General features: G+C 39.5%; 1 protein-coding gene and 1 pseudogene across 2 annotated transcripts in view; one reads left to right on the top strand and one right to left on the bottom strand.

Annotated features, from left to right (window-relative positions):
* Ppp4r3a (protein phosphatase 4 regulatory subunit 3A) overlaps positions 1-18,574 on the top strand; it is a 43,864-nt gene that overhangs the window by 15,219 nt on the left and 10,071 nt on the right. The window contains exons 3-10 of one of the 2 annotated variants that reach the window (XM_004635137.3): positions 674-772; positions 6,430-7,047; positions 11,542-11,619; positions 11,719-11,835; positions 13,473-13,628; positions 15,248-15,379; positions 15,483-15,585; positions 17,788-17,946. In XM_004635137.3, coding sequence (XP_004635194.1) covers positions 674-772; positions 6,430-7,047; positions 11,542-11,619; positions 11,719-11,835; positions 13,473-13,628; positions 15,248-15,379; positions 15,483-15,585; positions 17,788-17,946 — 1,462 coding nt within the window. The remainder of the gene's footprint in view (positions 1-673; positions 773-6,429; positions 7,048-11,541; positions 11,620-11,718; positions 11,836-13,472; positions 13,629-15,247; positions 15,380-15,482; positions 15,586-17,787; positions 17,947-18,574) is intronic. The other variant, XM_004635138.2, reaches the window with a different exon arrangement.
* On the bottom strand, positions 12,925-13,367 carry LOC111817780 (annotated as a pseudogene).

The raw sequence follows: 18,574 nt of genomic DNA, 5'->3' as shown, positions 1-18,574 counted from the left end.
GTCCTACCAATTTGGTTTGAAACTGTCTCACCGCTATTTATCAGTAAAATCGTGGAAAAAAAAACCTGTCACTTTTATATTTCCTGTTATAAAAACAATATGCAATTTTTAAATAATTGGACTGGCATGTGGTTAAAAAATCTCTGTCCAGATAGGTGCTCATCTTTTACAAATTTAGCTAATAAATTTCAAAAAGTTAATGGATGTCATGTGCTTTGTGTAAAAATCTCTTGTTTGCAATAGAGGAAAGAAATTTTAATTGATCCTAGCCTCAGTCATGCTCTAGTTATATATGTTCAGACTTATGTGGCATTTTAATGAGAAAATGTAACATGAGAACATAGTGTTTTTGTTTTTTGCAAAGCCCAGGGATTGAACTCAGGCTCTTGCGCTTGCCAGGCAAACACTTATTCAACTGAGCTATCTCCCCAGTCCCGAGAATTTGTATCTTTTAATGCATAAATACTATGTATTCTGATGGGCAAACATTCTTCTTAAGGGAAACATTAGTTTTGATTTATAGATTGGGCAAAATGTATAGAAGGTGATTGGTAACTACCAGTAGTGGTAGTAGAAAAAGTTTTCAATTCCTGTTGCTTTGCTCATTTGCCTTATACTTTATAGTTTGTGATAATGTATGTTAATCATTCTTTTTTTTTTTTTTAATCCAAAGGATACTCTGATTGTGTGGTCTGAAGCAGAAAATTATGACTTGGCCCTTAGCTTTCAAGAAAAAGCTGGATGTGATGAAATTTGGGAGAAAATATGTCAGGTAATTTTAAAAATAGAAAACCAGTATTCATTGTTTAAAATATTTATCTTTTTACAGTGCTTTCAACCAATACCCCCAAATTTAAATAGATTTCAAGCAGATAATTTAAATTCACTGCCATCTATGAAAAATTTTGAGTTAAAGGAAGGCTGAGTTTTTTAACAGCTTGTGATCTAGCCTAGACCTTTGCTGAACTTGAGTTTTATATGCTGTTGCCTTCTCAAGAGCTCTCTTTTGAGGGTTCATTAACATCTCAAATTTTGTGGTTAAAATCAGATGTGGTCTTCTAAGCTAGAGCTATTCATTCTATTATCCTGATCTTGTTAAATGCAATCTGGTTGCTAGAACTAGAAATCTATGGTTCATGTTCAACTCTTATCATCCATTCTGTCCCTCTGTACTTAATCTTTTTTTTTTTTTCCGGAACTGGGGATTGAACTCAGGCCCTTGTGCTTGCCAGGCAAGCGCTTATTCTACTGAACTATCTCCCTGGTCCCCCTCTGTACTTAATCTTAAACCCACTGTCAGGCTACCATTTCTTGCCTTGTACATTGGTTTTATGTTGACTGGTATTCCCAAAATCATATCAAAAGAATGATCTTTTTTTTTTTTCCCTTGTGGAACCGAGGATTGAACTCAGGCCCTTGTGCTTGCCAGGGAAGTGTTTATTCCACTGAGCCATCTCCAGGCCCTTGATTTTTTTAAAAAAAGTATGAGTATAAGCACATCATTATTTCTTCTTGGGGCTCTTGAAATAAAACCCACCTTTGCACAGTTCTTGAACACTAGTTCTTGACTAGTCAATCTCACCTTGTCTCTAAGGTTGAATGTTACTGATTCTGGAGTTTTCCATCTCTACATTTATTTTGGTTAGAGAATGGTTTTTCAAAATGTATTGGTTCTCAAAATGTGTGCCTTAAACCCAGCAGTAGGGGCATGGCCTGAGAACTGTTAGATTAGAAATTCTGTGCCCCCAACCCACACACCAGATCTACTAGATCAGAAACTGGGGTCCTATAATTATATCTGATCTCTCAGTCACACTTTGAAAAGATCAAAAGTACAGTAAATATTTTTGCAGGCTATATAATCTCACAGTTGTTCAGCTCTGCTATTTGTTCAAATGTAGCCATAGGCATGTATGAATGTGTGCGGCTGTCTTCTAGTGAAGGTTTTATTTACAAACACAGAGATGGACTGAATTTGGCTATCAGTGGTCAACCTCTGATTTTGCTGGTTCTGGTACATGGTGAAGTTTGAGAGCCACTGCCTTAATAGAAGCTACAATGTCCTGAAGTTGTGGTTTTTCCTTAATTTGTAGAGTTTAGTTCTGCCACACATTCTACTTAGCTGTTTTTCATATAAATTAACCTGTCTGTAAAGTTATTTGTTTCCTTCCCTAGGACCCAAAGGAATATATCTGAATGCCTTTCTTTTTTTTTGGAGGAGGGCATGGCGAGGCAGGGTGTCAGTATAGAATTCAGGCTGGCCACTGTGTGTCCCATACTGGCCCTGAACTCTCTGATCATTCTGTTTCAGCCTTCTGAGCACTTGTATTACACATGTGCCACCATACTCAGCTGAATGCTTGCTTTTTTTCCTTTGTTTTTTGTCCTACATTTGTTTTCGTTACATACTCCTCTGATTTTGTCCTGTGGAGTTCTTTCATAGAAAGAGATGCCATTAATGAGTTCAGACTTGCTAAAAGCATTGACTATTCAGAGAAGTCTTTGTTCTGTTTTCTGAGTGGGTGGGTGGGTGGGCTGGCTGGTTGGTTGGTTGGCTGGTTGGTTGGTTGGTTGGTTGGTTGGTTTGTTGGTTGGTTGGTTATTTGAGACAGGGTCTTGCTATGGAATTTAGGCTAGCCCTGAACTTACCATGTAGCCCAGGTTGGCCTCAAATTCATGGCAGTCTTCTTGCTTCAGCTTCCTGAGTCCTGGGATTACAGGCATGCAGCATCACATTTTGCCTTCAGGCAAATCTTGTTCTCCCTAATCTTTCTGAGTTTAATACACTCCGTATGTATAGTCTTTTATTTGGCTAATGTGTATAACTCACCTCCAGACTCTAAATCTGTAACTGTCCTGCCTGGCTCTCCTTCAATATTATCTGATCTTGGGGCTGGTGAGATGGCTCAGTGGTCTAAAGCATCTACTTAGAACAAGCTTAACAAAGCACAGGGACCGCGGTTCAATCCCCCAGCACCACATGCCAGCCAGCTCTGCCCCCTGGTGGGCTGAGCTGGCCACACACACACACACACACACACATTAAAAAATAAAGAAAGAAAGAAGGAAAGAAACTAATTTTTAAAAAAATATTATCTGATCTTTACCTTTCTTTAGTCTTTAATACCACATTCTTCAGTTGTCTTTGTTATGAGTACAGGTAGTATAGTAGTCACGTGTTTCCCCTATGATAACAGGAAGCACTGGCTGTTCTGTGTTATCTGGTCTTTCCCTTCAAGTCTTACATAGTTCGTGTTCAGAGTGTCATTTCTTGGTGTGTATGGATTATCTCTGCTACCTAAGCAGTTTCTGGATCCTGACTCATTCTGGGGCAATTAGTAAATTGTGTTTTCTTAGATCTCATGTGTTCATTTCTTGAGCCCCATTCACCATTTTCTGATCTACAAGCAGCTAAAAACTTTTTTAAGTACTCTGCCTGATAGCAGGTACTAGGTTTGAACTCAAGAAGATTGTATTCTTCTTAAATTTGTCCCTTTTAATTGGGTTTATGTATCAAAATTTAATAGTCTGCTGTGGGTAAAGCCATGGCTTAAATATTAAAAGTCAGGTTTTATTAAGAATATAGGGGCCGGGGAGATGGCTCAGTGGAATAAGCGCTTTCCTGGCAAGTGCAAGGGCCTGAGTTCAATCCTCGGTTCCGCCAAAGGAAAAAAAAAAAAGAATATATATAATAAGGAGATCCAAAGCCAACTTGAAACTATGCCAGGTAGACTGAAGATACCTAATCTCCTTTTAGTAGTGTTGCCCACTGGGTAAAGTCAGGACCATCTCACCTTGCATCATATTTTTTTTTTTTTTTTTGGCGGAACCGGGGATTGAACTCAGGCCCTTGCGCTTGCCAGGGAAGCGCTTATTCCACTGAGCCATCTCCCCAGCCCCTGCATCATATTTTAAGACAAATATTCTAGGCCATCTTGCCTTGCGGTATCCACCAACAGTATCTTTTAACCATGACAAGTGTTTTAAGTTTCATGGCTGTTTTATATAAGGTCTGATTTTCCCACCTCTTTACCTTTTTCTGGACCACTGGGGCTGCTTTTGTCAAGAGTCGCAAATTTTGGGGCCACAGTGGCAAAAAGTCATTTCAGAACATGCCTTTGGTTTTTTATAAACATACATTTATTGACTATGAAGAATTGTAAGCCATCTTTTTGCAGTTAAAAATTTCTATAGTGACAAATTTGGGCTACATAATAAATTTTAAGGACTTTTAGATGATCATAAAGGTTATAGGTTTGGATGTATAGGGGAAAAAAAAGTTCGGTTACTTCCAACAGATATTCTTGGGGGATAACTCTGTTAACATATAGATTGTACTTTAGATGTGGCTCAATTTTGTGTGGTTTTTTTGTTGTTGTTTTAATTTTGTATAGGTGTACTTGTATCCTGTTAGGTCTTGTGGCACTTTGTTTCATTTTGTGTGAGAGCCTTCCCTCTGCCCTGCATCCTCAGAACACCCCCACACACGCACACCTTTGAGAAAATTGCTAAAATTGCCCATGCAGGACTTAAAATTACTGTTCTTCTGCTTCAGCCTCCCAGAATCTTGCAATTACAGGTGTGCACTACTACACCCAACTCCAGTTTTTCTTATATTTTTTTGAGCTATCAACTAGCCTGTATAGCAAGTGTTTGGCCCACTGTGGTTCAAAGTGAATCTAGGCCTTGCTCATATATTTGGCCCTTGGTTTCTTGGGTCAGTTGACAATTCAGTTAAGAATTTTCCTTGTCTGGGACCGGTAAGATAGCGCAGCGATCTAAAGCGTCTGTTAAGGCAAGCATAGGCAGGCACAGGAGACCGCACTTCAGTCCTCAGCACCACATGCCACGCAGCCATGCTCAGCTCAGGGTGAGCAGAGCCGGCCAAAAGAAGAATTTGCCTTGTTTTTAATTACAAATACTTACTATGATCACAGTATTATGATGTGTTTGAGTTTTACTTAAATATTGAAGAATTTGGTGGTTAGGACTATCTATAGGACAGTCCCAGGAATGTTTCTGAGCTTCCCCCTGGTGTCTTCAGATCTCCTATTCCTAGTGTAGATAGGAAACAATAAGTCGGTATTTTGGCATCGGGACTCTGTTTCAGTTCTGCAAGGGAACAATCAGTCTTCATTGGTTTTTTGATATTTACTAATTTGTTTTGTAACAAGGTCTCACCACACAGTGCAGTTCAGACTTACAGTGATCTTCCTGTCTCAGCCTCCCCAGGGCTAGAATTACAGACATGACCACCATGCCTGGTTTCAGTGGCTGGCGCAGCACGACACGCCTGCCCAGGGTTCCAGAGCTGGCACGGCATGTGGTACCTGGGATCGAACCCAGGTCCTTGCTATTGCCAAGCAGGCACTTAGACTGCTGAGCCATCTCCCCAGCCCAGTCACCCAGTCTTGATTTAACCTATCCACAGAAGCCTGACGACCTTGCACTGTAGGAAAAAGTTCATTCCATCTCTGAACTTTTTTTTTTTTGGCAGAACCAGGGATTGAATTCAGGCACTGAGCCATCTCCCCGGCCCTCCATCTCTGAACTTTGTTGTTGTTGTTTTTTTGCTCCCAATGCCTTCAGGGCAGGTTTGACTGGCTTGAGTTGTGGGGATCGAACCACAGCCACCTGAGCCTGACTGCTTTGTTGAAGCAGCCACTTAAAGAACTGAGCTAAGGGGCAGACCCCCCATCTCTGAACTTTGAATTAACTTTCTGAACATTGAGAGTATATATTATTTGGAGAAAAGTAACATAACCTAGTAAAATAGTTTTGTCAAATTTGAAAAAAAATTCTCAAATTTGAAGATTAATTTTTTCTTGTAACATTTCTTGTATTCATCTAAGGGTATTATTTAGGCTTGCTGTTTTGTTGAGGTAGTCTTGCTATGTAGCTCAGACTGTCTTTGAACTCATGGCAATCTTTCAGCCTCAACCTCCTGAACACTGGAGTTGCAAGGTGCATCACCACACCTGGCAGGCTCGCTGGGTTTGTTTGTTTGTTTGTTTGTTTGTTTGTTTGTGTGGCCTTGGGAATTGAACGAACTTATAACCTCATGCTTGCCAGGTGCGTCTGAGCTATTGCCCCATCTGGGTTTTTTTGTTTTTATTTTTGTTTTCTTGTTTTGTTTTTGACACAGTACCTCACTATGTAGTTCAAGTTGGCCTTGGACTCATGGTATAGCCTAGGCTTGCCTCAGACTTACTGTGCTTACCCTCCCTCTGCCTCCGACTCTTGAGTGCTAGGATTACAGGTGTGCACCACAATGCCCGACTTGTTTTTTTGGGGGGGGGTTGGGGTAGTACTGGTGATCAATCGTGGGACCTTGTGCTTTTCCCCACAGGCATTTATGCTACTGAGCTATAGCCCCAGCCCCCGTGACTTAATTTATAGTTTGCTAACTACAACAAATTCTTTTTATAGGTTCAAGGAAAGGACCCTTCAGTGGACATCACTCAGGACCTTGTGGATGAATCTGAAGAGGAAAGATTCGATGATATGTCATCACCAGGTTTAGAATTGCCATCTTGTGAATTAAGCCGCCTCGAGGAAATTGCTGAACTTGTGGCATCATCTTTACCTTCCCCCCTCCGTCGCGAGAAACTTGCACTAGCACTGGAAAATGAGGGTTATATTAAAAAGCTCTTAGAGCTTTTTCATGTGTGTGAAGACTTGGAAAATATTGAAGGACTGCACCACTTGTATGAAATTATCAAAGGCATCTTCCTCTTGAATCGAACTGCTCTTTTTGAGGTTATGTTCTCTGAGGAATGCATAATGGACGTCATAGGATGTTTAGAGTATGATCCTGCTTTATCACAACCACGAAAACACAGGGAATTTCTAACCAAAACAGCCAAGTTCAAAGAAGTGATTCCCATATCCGATCCTGAGCTGAAACAAAAAATTCATCAGACATACAGAGTTCAGTATATACAAGATATGGTTCTCCCTACCCCTTCAGTCTTTGAAGAAAATATGTTATCAACACTTCACTCTTTTATCTTTTTTAATAAGGTAGAAATTGTTGGTATGTTACAGGTAAGTTGACTTTTTCCTACCTAAAAAGGTACTTTCTTTCTTTTTTTTTTTTTTTTTTTTTTTTATTTTGCATTTATTTGTGTGTGTGTGTGTGTGGCCAGCTCAGCCCACCAGGGGGCGGGGCTGGCTGGCATGTGGTGCTGGAGGATTGAACCGCCGTCCCTGTGCTTTTGCCAAGCTTGTTTCAAGTAGGTGCTTTAGACCACTGAGCCATCTCTCCAGCCCAAAAAGGTACTTTCTTAATGCTATTTAAAATATTAATTGCCTTAAACAGAAAAACATTTTTTAAATCCTTGAACTGAGTTTAGTTTTGTTAAAACTTTAAGCATGTTATGGCCAGCGAGATAGCTCAGCGGACTAAGCGCGCCTAGGTAAGCACAGAGGCCAAGGTTTAATCCCTGGCATCGCGTGCAACGCTGGCCTTGCGCCCAGGCATGCTGAGCCAGTGATGGAGTCTGTGTGTAGTGGCACACGCCTGAAATCCCAGCACTAAGGAGACAGAAAATAGGAGGATCTCCACGAATCTAAGCTGTATAGTGAAACCCTGCACAAAAAATAAAAAGTGTGTTGATGTTGCAAGAAATTATGATAGTAATGCTCTGAGACCAGAAGGTTGTTGTATTTGGATGTGGAATATAAGTTTGATAGAGAAATGTAGGTTGGGCCTAGAGATACATCCAGTGACAGAATTCTTTAGGACTTAGGGAGATAGCTTAGTGGAAAAAGTGCTTGGCTGACAAGCACAAGGTCATGAGTTCATTCCCCGGGTACCACAAGGAAAAAAAAAAAAAAATTCTTGTTTAGCATGCATGAGTCCAATCCCTAGCGTTTCAAAAAGGAACAGTAAAAAATGGGGTGGGGGGGACAATAAGTTGTAGTAGATAATACTTTTTTTTTTTGCGGAACCAGGGATTGAACTCAGGCCCTTGCGCTTGCCAGGGAAGCGCTTATTCCTCTGAGCTGTCTCCCTGGCCTTTAGTAGATAATACTAAAGAAATAATTGAACATGAAATTTGAGAGATAATTAATCTACTATATTCTATCATAGAATAGATTGGGAGAGAAAAGATAAACCAGGAGAAATATCATTGAGTACATAAATTATATAGAATTCCTGGGTAATGATACAGTATATATAGAATTCCTGGGTAATGATACAGTAAAGGCTATGGTTTAGGGTCATGAGAACAGGACAAGAACAGGAGGCATATCTGTATATACCCCTACCAAAGGACATGTTTTTGTAACATGTAAGGGAGACAGAAATTATAGCAGACCACTTTTTTTTTTTTTTTTAATGTATTTAGTACATTAAAGTCCCATCACTACGTAGATGGGACTCGGGTTTCTCCTGTTTTCAGCCTCCCAAGCACTGGGATTACAGGTGTATACCACCATGCCCAGTCTCAGTCACCCTCTCATTGTGCCTCGAGGACAGGGCTGGCACAGCTTGGTGCCAGGGATCAAACCAGTCACTTGGCAGGAAAAAACAGCCACTACACTCTGCCTAGGCAAGCGCCTTAATCCTCTGAGCTATCTAGCCAGCCCTCACTCTTTCACTTAATAGTTGCTGTGTGTGAGTTTGTTTCCTTACCTGAAGAATGGTGATACTAGTGCCTTAACTCTGTAAAGTGGAAGATCAAGTGAAGTGTTCCATGTTCGGTGTTAAACATGATGTTTTTAAAAGATACCCACTGATGATTGCTTATTATACTTCAAATTTTTTTTCTGTAGTTTGTCCAGTCTCAGGTCTGTTGTTAATAAGATACATGTTTCAGAATCACATCGTAGTTTCTACACAATATAATCAGTTCTGGGGACTATCCCATAGTCTGCATTTGTAGTGTCCTCAAAGCTCATTCATCTAATGCTATGTAAATTGCTCTGTTTTAACTAAAAAGGTAATATATGAATAGTGTTAAGAAAGATTGTTTTTGAGAGCCCTTCTCCCTTGGTTTTTGTTTCTATAATACCCATGGTCATGTAAGAATGACAGATAAGTATGGTATGACTTGGAAGATAGTTTAAGACTTCAAGAATACAAGTAAAACACAAATCATGAATTTGTTAAATGTAGAGAAGTGCATGCATGTCAGACTGCTCGATGGCATTTATTTCAAATAAAGCAGTATGCCTAATCTGTTTTAGAAAATCTATTGTCCTTGTGCTTTTGCATGAATCAGAAATATTTCTGATTTCAGTTTTTCTGATTGCATAGACTTTGAAGGTTAAATAAATATAAATAGGGGAGTTGAAATAAAAAATGCTCTAAACTCCAAAATTTTTTGACTATCATATTAGTGCTTAGAAAGTTTAGGATTAGGCTGGCAAGATAGCTCAGCGTACTAAGTGGCTACTTTGGCAAGTGCTCCAGCACTGAATCCCCAGCACCACATGCTTCACTGGCCCCGCCCTGGGGCATGCTGAGCCTGTGCGGTGGGGTGCACCTGTAATCCTAGTGCTGGGGAGTCTGAAAACAGGGTGATTACTACAAGTCTGAGCTGCATAATGAGACCCTGTACCAGATACTTACTTACTTTCTTTTTTTCTTTCTTTCTATCTTAGGGAAGGGTCTACAGGGACTAGATCAGACTCTTGTGACCTGCCTGTTTACAGCCTCCCAAGAGCTGTGATTATAGGCTCACACCAGTCTTAATTGCCTTCTCAGCATGCCCTGGGGGCAGGGTGGAGCCGGTTCTCAACTACACTATAGACAGACAGACAGACAGACAGACAGACAGACAGACAGATAGGGATTTTCAAATTCTGGATACTTTAACTTGCAACTCGTTTTCCTAAAAGTAGAATAAATTCCATTTCATATTATCATAATAATATTGTCTTGTAGTAATTTTTATTGATATTTTTACAAAAACTTGCTATTGCTAGCTAGTAGAGCCTCATTCTCTGGTCTAGTTTTGATTCCTGGTGTCTGAAGGTCCTGAGTTATACTAACCTTTTCTCTATGATACGGATTTGTCACTTCCATTTTTTTGGCCTTCTTACTCCATATGAGTAAAATACCAGTTTTACTCATAAAGTTTAAATAATTTTAAGTTCATTCTTTGCTTCTCTACACTATACCCTGTAAAATGCTAGCTGCCAGTTCTGTGTTACTGTTTCTCTTGATACTAGGCCCTTATTTCCAAAAGTGCTGTCAAAGCACAACATTTTTGAGGTACAACCTAAATAAAACATTCTCTTGGGGTGGGCAGTAAACTGGGAATCTAACTCAGGACCTTGCGTTTGCCAGGCAGGTACTGTGCTGCTGAGCTATATCCCTGGCCTAATAAAACATTCTTACAGTGTGTGAAATATGTTTTGAAATTGGATGCCATGTGATAACAAACATGGTCAGAGCTCCATGTAATGAGATATGTTTTTATATTTGTATATTTTAGGAAAAGGAGAGGTAAGACTAGGCAACTAATTTAGTGTTGTACAGAAAGTGTTTCTCTTAAACATCTACAGTAATGAATATGAAGCTTACAGTAGGAAGTTTCATATTTAGTTGTGCGTGCAGTTTTCAGACTTTAGCAGATGTAAGGCTAAGGTATTGAATGTACCTCTAGCTGAGATAGCATAGAACAAAAATATTAATAGTTTTTAGGAAAAATAGTGACAAGGAAAATCAACAGGCAACCAGGAAGACTGTTAATTTGGGTAAATTTATGGGGTGGGGTGAGTTTCTTAGTCTGTTGGCAAGGTAAGACTCACACTTGGAATCCTTCCAACTCAGGTTTTCAGTGGGTGGGAATACAAGTGTGTGCAACCTGGCCCTCATTTTTGTATCTTTAAAACCTGCAGAATCAGCCAGACATGGTAGCACATGATAATCAGTAGCCTGAGGTAGGAGGAGCACAAGTTTAAGGCCACCCTGGGCAACTTAGCAAGACCTTGTCTCAAAAAGAGGTGGACATATAGCTCAATGGTAACAAATACTTACCTGGTATGTGCGAGGCTCTGGATTCAATTCCTTGTAGAGCGAGGCAGGCAATGAAGAAAGCTTTATCTTTGTCCTCATTTGAAAGATTGTAGAACATTAACTTTTAAAATTAGGTTACGTAAATCTATAAAAATGGGTTGGCAAACTAAGGCTGTGCCATGCCTGCTGTTTATAAAATAAAGTTTTATTGGAATACAGCCATCTTCATTTATTTACATAATATTGTCTGACTACTTTCATACTGTAATAGCAGTGTTGAGTAATTGTACTAAAAAAAACCACGCTAGGCCCACAAGGCTAAGATATTTATTATGTGCTCTGAAGTAGTCTTAGGAAATAGAACCATGCCAAAAAGTAGAACCTTTATGATAGTAGTCTGCAATGTATGTCTTTTTAATAGTTTGCTTTTTCTTTCTTTGCTAGAACAACATTGCTAGTACTAGTACCATTGCTCCTTTTTCCAGTTACAATTTATATCTTAGAGCATACTGAAATCATTTTTATACAGTCAACCACTAGCATAATTAAATTTGTCCTTTATTTCACAGGAAGATGAAAAATTTCTGACAGATTTGTTTGCACAACTAACAGATGAAGCAACAGATGAGGAAAAGCGACAGGAATTGGTAAACTAGATGTTACAAAAAGCATAAGATAAAAGCAATTTTTGTATCTATTTTCTCTTAATCTCAGATTAAACACTTACACCTTTTCCTTAATTTCAGGTTAACTTTCTGAAAGAATTTTGTGCATTTTCCCAAACGCTGCAACCTCAAAACAGAGATGCTTTTTTCAAGACTTTGTCAAATATGGGCATATTACCAGCTTTAGAAGTCATCCTCGTAAGTTTATTTCCCCTCATTTTTAATCACTTTTTTAAATACTTTTTTTTTTTTTTTAATGTGTTTAGTGCAGGGTCTCACTATATAGATCCTAGATTGGACTTGTGATCCTACTGTTTTCAGCCTCCCGAGCGCTGGGATTACAGGCGTGCAACACCACACCCAGTCTCAATCCCTGGTCTCACTGTGCCCCATGACCAGGGCCAGCATAGCTTGTGCCAAGCATCAAAGACCCCTGCGATCTGCCTAAGTATACTCTTTAGTCTACTATCTAGCTGGCCCTTTTGGTATTTAATATTGTGTGATTCATGAAGCTAAAGAAACAATAAAATTCTAGAATTAGTGTCAATACACTATAGTTTTGTTTTTTTAAGTTTTTTTGTTCTTTTTAAGATTGATTGATTGATTGATTGATTGATTGATTGATTGATTTGATACAGGGTCTTGTTACCCAGTTCAGACTCATAGTGATCCTCCTCAGTGCTGGGATTACAGGGGTGCACCACCATGCCCAGTTTCAGCAGCAGCTTGGTGCCAGGCACCACTTGTATCCAGAATTGAACCCCAGTCCTTGTGCTTGCCAGGCAGGCGCTTAGACTGTCAAACTATTTCCCCAGCCCTCTTCACACTTCATTGAAAGAATATTTCATTAAAGTAATTATATATATATTTTTAATATTTTGCTTTTTTTGTAGCCTGTTAAATATTAAAATAAGAATAAGTGATTTTGTATTTTTCACTGAAGGGTCTACAGGGTGTTCAGGGTCTCATTACTAGATGAACTCTAGTGATTATCCTGTTTACAGCCTCCCCAAGTTCTAGGATTACAGGCATGCACCACCATGCCCAGTCTCAATCAACATCTCGGGGCAGGGCCAGGGGCCAGTGCAGGCCTGGGGATGGAACCCCAGCACTTTAATCCATTGAGCAATTTGGCTGCCCTAGTAGGTAGTTTTTTTAATCTGTTGAACAAAAGCATTACCTACGACAGTACATTGGGGTGTGTTGTTATTTATTTATTTATTTATTTTTATACTAAGTATTTTATTGTATGTTAGCACCAGCATATATATAATACCCTCATGAAATAGAAATTCATGAAAATCCAGAGAGGTAGATGTTAAGGACTGACAAAGTAGAAGTTTGTATGTTATGGCACATGTTAAGAAAGGGGAAGTTGTTGTACAGGCTTCAATTTTCTTTTTCTGAATAGTCACTGGTTGGTTAAAAGTGGTCTGGGAAACTCTTAAGAATTCATTTGACTACAAAAAGGAACAGACTTTCTACGGTCTGAAAGGATTTGTACTTGAGGATACTCCAGTCAGCAGAGGCTCATGCTGAGCATTCTGCAGGCAGAACTGTTTTAAGTCTGCAGCTGCCTGGGAAACCACGCGGTTGAGCCTGGCCTCCAGCCGGAGCTGCTGAGCCACTTTCTTCATGGCGACGACGCTGGAAGAGCCAGACATAGTACACCTGAGGGCCGGGCCAACACGAGGGCCAGGGGCAGCACAGCGAGGGTCTGCAGGGCCAGACGGCGAGGTGCAGGCAGGGGCGGGACTGTAATTTATTTAGCTGTAGGTGTTTACGTACCTGTTAAGTTCTATACTTACATGAGAATAAGTGCTTTTTCTCTGCAGGGCATGGATGATACACAAGTGCGAAGTGCTGCTACTGATATATTCTCATACTTGGTTGAATATAATCCATCCATGGTACGAGAGTTTGTCATGCAGGAGGCACAACAGAATGATGATGTAAGTAAGAAGTTAACAGAGCAAAAAATAACCAGCAAGGTAAATATTATTTGCGCTAATCGTAAGTATTTATACCTGGAGCTATAGCTGTGTTTGTTTTTTAATTTTGAAGATTTAAATTATTGCCTTTGGGGGAATGTAGCCATAATACCCAATGGCTTATAGTTCCCCCAAGTAGGGCTTATATCTTAGTCTATAAACTGCCCTACAACAGTGATTTGTTAATTTCAGTTTCTGTCAAAGTTTTTGACGTTCTCTTTTAATTCTAATAGTTGTCTTACTTAAATTTATCATTTCCACATGTGGGATTATGAGTAACTAGCCTAGGAAAATGTTAGCTTTGCTAGGATTAAAAATACCTGAACCATCAATAATGAAGACATGAAACAGTTCTTGAAAAGTATTTAAGGAGCTGTTTTCTAACCATAAATAATAAGCTGATGTCTTGTTCATACACATGGATACATACTACCATTTATGAGAAATTCTAGTACATAGTTCAGTGTTAGTGTAACTATATATCCAGGTAATATGAAGGGCTCTTAGAAATTGTATGGTACACATCTGTAATCCCAGCACTTGGGAGGCTGAGGCAGGAGGATCAGTGGCAGCCTGAACTGAGGATAAAACCCTGTCTCAAAAAGACAAAAAGCCTTTAACTTTTTCAGAAAATCCTGATTAATATGTTTTAATGTCAAAATGAAGTGGAATGAACAGTAACATCAATGTTTTTTATGTTTAAGATTTCGTTTTCACAATGTAGTTCCAGGACAGGTGCTAAAAAAGTACCAGTTTGAAGTATTAAATGTTAATACTACATTTTAGAAAAATGAAATAACCCTGTATGTTTTGAGAACCACCATATTTAAGTGTTATTATACTTGTTGCCATGTAATCCACTAGTTGAACATGATATACTTTATATTTACTCATGTGCATAGGCCTGTTGATTTCTCCTGTTGATCATCATTTCCATATACTGCTGGGAAGATAACTCAGTGGTGTAAGCGCCTGCCTAGTAAATGCAAGGTCCCAAGTTCGATCCCCCGTACCCCCCCAAAAAAAAATTCCCATATACCACCTGTATTTTCTCTGTCCATGTCCTTTACCATACAGGAGTAGAAAATTTTCTCCTTGGATTGCCCATTGATTAACAGGCTGGGAACACTAGTCATAACAGGGCCTCAGGAAAACCAGTAGTCTGTTTTCTTTGGCATTTGTATGCTGTGTAATCTTGTTTTTCTGTGTGCTCTGTACATACTGTATACCCATTTCCCTTAATTTCAGCCATAGGATGTCATCTGTTTTCCTAAATTTATTTTAAAGGAAACTTAAACAGTTATATAAATTGAGAGCAGGTATTATTTGCTAAAAATAGAATTATTAAAGACAGTAAGATTGACTTATTAGAGAAGCATAAAAACCTAAAAACATCAAAATGAAACTTTCTTCGGTACTGTGTAATGTCCCCGTGGCTAACACTTAGGGGAAAAAAACACTGCTCTGTATTCTAATGACGTGAGTCAGTCACTGAATTTTGTTTCTAGTTAGCATGACAGCTAGACCTAGCCATAATGCTAGTGTATATGCCTTAGTGTTTGCTTTTCCTGTTCTCTCTTATAATAAATGATCCTTATTATGTATATTTTTCTCACCAGGATATTTTACTCATCAACCTCATTATAGAACACATGATTTGTGATACAGATCCTGAACTTGGAGGGGCAGTCCAACTTATGGGCCTGCTTCGAACGTTAGTTGACCCAGAGAACATGCTAGCCACTGCCAATGTAAGCCATGGCGTTTTTCCTCCTTTTCATAGTTAGTATATTATTTATTGCTGGTAAGAATCAGTGCAGTTAAAGCTGACGAAAGGTTTTTTTTTGTTTTTAGAAAACAGAAAAGACTGAATTTTTGGGTTTCTTCTACAAGCACTGTATGCATGTTCTTACTGCTCCTTTACTAGCCAATACAACAGAAGACAAACCTAGTAAAGGTAAGACAATTTGTTTTCTATTCTTGAATTTTTTTTTTAATCAGTTTTATTTATTGTGTGTGTGTCCAGCTCAGCCCACCTGGAGGCGGGGCTGGCTGGCATGTGGTGCTGGGGGATCGAACCACGGTCCCTGCGCTTTGCCAAGCTTGTTCCAAGTAGGTGCTTTAGACCACTGAGCCATCTCACCAGCCCCTCTATTCTTGAATTATGAAATTAAAGTTGGTATTAAGTAATAGTCTTTATTAGGGCAAGTGGCACATTCAGAAAAAAGTAGTAGTCTTCAAAAGTTTGCCAGTCGTGGTGGTACATACCTGTCCCAGCACTTGGGAAGGCTGAAGCAGGGGGATCACTGCGAGTTCAAGGCCACCCAAAACTGCATAGTGAAATCCTGTCTCAAAAAAACAAAAACAAAAGTTTGAGTTTAGGTTGATGTATGAGTCTAATGCATTTTCAGAAGCAATGTTAAAGTTAAAATTTTGTATTAAAGGAGCTCTATTCAGAGATAACAGAAACATGTAAAATAAAAAGTGGGGTATTTGTTAGTTTTCAGACTTTTCTTTTTCCTGAATGTATTTGGCACAGGATCTTACTATGCAGCTCGGACTTGTAGTGATCCTCCTGTTTTCAGCCTCCCCAGCTCTGGGGCTTATAGGCACCAGTGTGTGCCACCATGCTCAGTTTTGGTGGCTGGCTCAACGTGCCTGGAGACAAGGCCAGTGCAGCAAGCATGTGGTGCCCGGGATTAAACCCTGGTCCCTGTGCTTGCCTAAGCAGGCACTTAGTCTGCTGAGCTATCTCGCTGGCTCAGTTTTCAGACTTCCAAAATAACTTTTTAAATAATATTTGTATCCAAATCATACTTTTAAAATAATATTTGTATGTAGTAATAATAATACTTATATACACTGAGGTTGTAGCCCAGTAATAGAACATTTGAGTGAGGCCATGGATTTGATCCCAACACTGAAGTGTGTCATTTTTGTTTAGTCTGCATCAACTTGGATGATATCAGATAACTATAGACAATTCCTTTTAAGTTGTTTACATTTCAGATGTGTACACAGCTAAGTGTGTGCGTGTGTGTGCACGTGTATGTGTGAAGGAGGAGTTGTTTTAGGACCTTTGTCTGGAAATTCCTTATTGAAGCCTTAGAAATATATTTTTTTATTTTTTGTTTTTTAGAAATATATTATTTTGCCATTAGCATTCTCAACATGGTGTGTTTTAAATTAATACACCACTTCTACCACTTACAGAAAATACATATTAATTTTGTTTTTGTTTGTTGGTTTTTTGGTACTAGGGGTTGAATGGGAACCTTTGCCTAATCATACCTTCTTTTTTTGTGTCAAATAGAATATTTTTTTTTTCTCTGTGTTTTTTTCATGTTGGGTGAAACTTGAGACCTTTTTCTAAACTCATTTGGTTCATCTACCATTTATTGAAAACTTAGAGGTAAGGTTTTTACTATAATCTGTGGGAACTGAATAGGAGAGTACACCTATAATTCAAGCTACTTGGGAGGCTGAAGCAGTAAGATCATAAATTTGAAGCCAGCCTGGACAATTCAATGAGGCCCTGTCACAAAGCAAAATTTTTAAAAAGAACTAGGGGCTGAGGAGATAGCTCAGTGGAATAAGTGCTTGCCTGGCAAGTGCAAGGGCCCGAGTTCAATCCCTGATACTACAAAAAAAAAAAATAATAATAATAAATATATATATATATATATATATATATATAATTTTTTTTTTTTTTTTGTGGAACTGGGGATTAGAACTCAGGCCCTTGTGCTTGCCAGAAAGCACTTATTCCACTGAGCCATCTCCCCGGCAAAAAATTATATATATATTGGGGCCGGGAGATGTCTCAGTAGAATAAGGGGCCTGAGTTCAGTCCGCTGTTCCGCCAAAAAAAAGAACTAAGTATTTGTCTCAGTTGTGGAGGACTTGCCTGGCATGTGTGAGGTCCTGGGTTCAATCCCCAGAACATCTCATCAGGGAAAGCAGTGAATAAAATACAAGTCAGTTTTAGCGATTCAGTGTGGACTTCTTTGTAGCAAGAAAGTGTACACTAGACAGAACACAGTGACATCGTGAGAGGAGGAGAGGCAGTTGAACCGGAGAGGAGGTGGTGTCTGCAGCCCCTCCTGTGTGTGCACGTATCTTGACTTATACACAACTCTGTTTTGTTTATTCTATTTAGATGACTTTCAGACTGCACAGTTACTGGCCCTTGTGTTGGAATTGTTAACATTTTGTGTGGAGCACCACACCTACCACATAAAGAACTACATCATCAACAAGGATATCCTCCGGAGAGTGCTGGTTCTTATGGCTTCAAAGCATGCTTTCTTGGCGTTGTGTAAGTGTGGCTTCTGATACAACTATTTATATCTGTATGTTAAGGTTTTTTATGTTTTCAGATGGTCTTGCCTCAGAAGACATGATGACTAATTACAGGCCGGAACATAGGCCCCGTAGTTACTCTGCACGCTGACTGTCTAGTTTGCCACTTTGAGCAGCTGATTTCCCTCTCATTCATGTACCACAAAGGCTTAGAGGATATGCAGAAATTATCTTCAAGACCTCAGTTCCATTAGCACCTGGGGAAGCAAAGTATAGCTTTAGCCACATCCAGCCCATGACCTATTTTTATGTAGCCTGCAAACTGCAAGTTTGTGTTTTTAAAAAACACTTCCTCTGAAAAAGCAGTATGGGGGGCTGGTGAGATGGCTCAGTGGTCTAAAGCACCTACTTAGAACAAGCTCAGCAAAGCACAAGGGACCGTGGTTCGATCCCCCAGCACCACATGCCAGCCAGCCCCGCCCCCTGGGGGGCTGAGCGGGACACACACACACACACACACACACACACACACAAATAAATAAATTTGAAAAAGCAGTATGCAGGAAGATTACCATGAATTCAAAACGAGCCTGGGGCTGGTGAGATGGCTCAGTGGTCTAAAGCACCTACTTGGAACAAGCTTG

Source organism: Octodon degus, unplaced genomic scaffold, assembly GCF_000260255.1.
Source record: "Octodon degus isolate 3935 unplaced genomic scaffold, OctDeg1.0 scaffold00070, whole genome shotgun sequence".
Taxonomy (NCBI): Eukaryota; Metazoa; Chordata; class Mammalia; order Rodentia; family Octodontidae; genus Octodon; species Octodon degus.
This window is presented reverse-complemented; position numbering and strand designations above follow the sequence as displayed.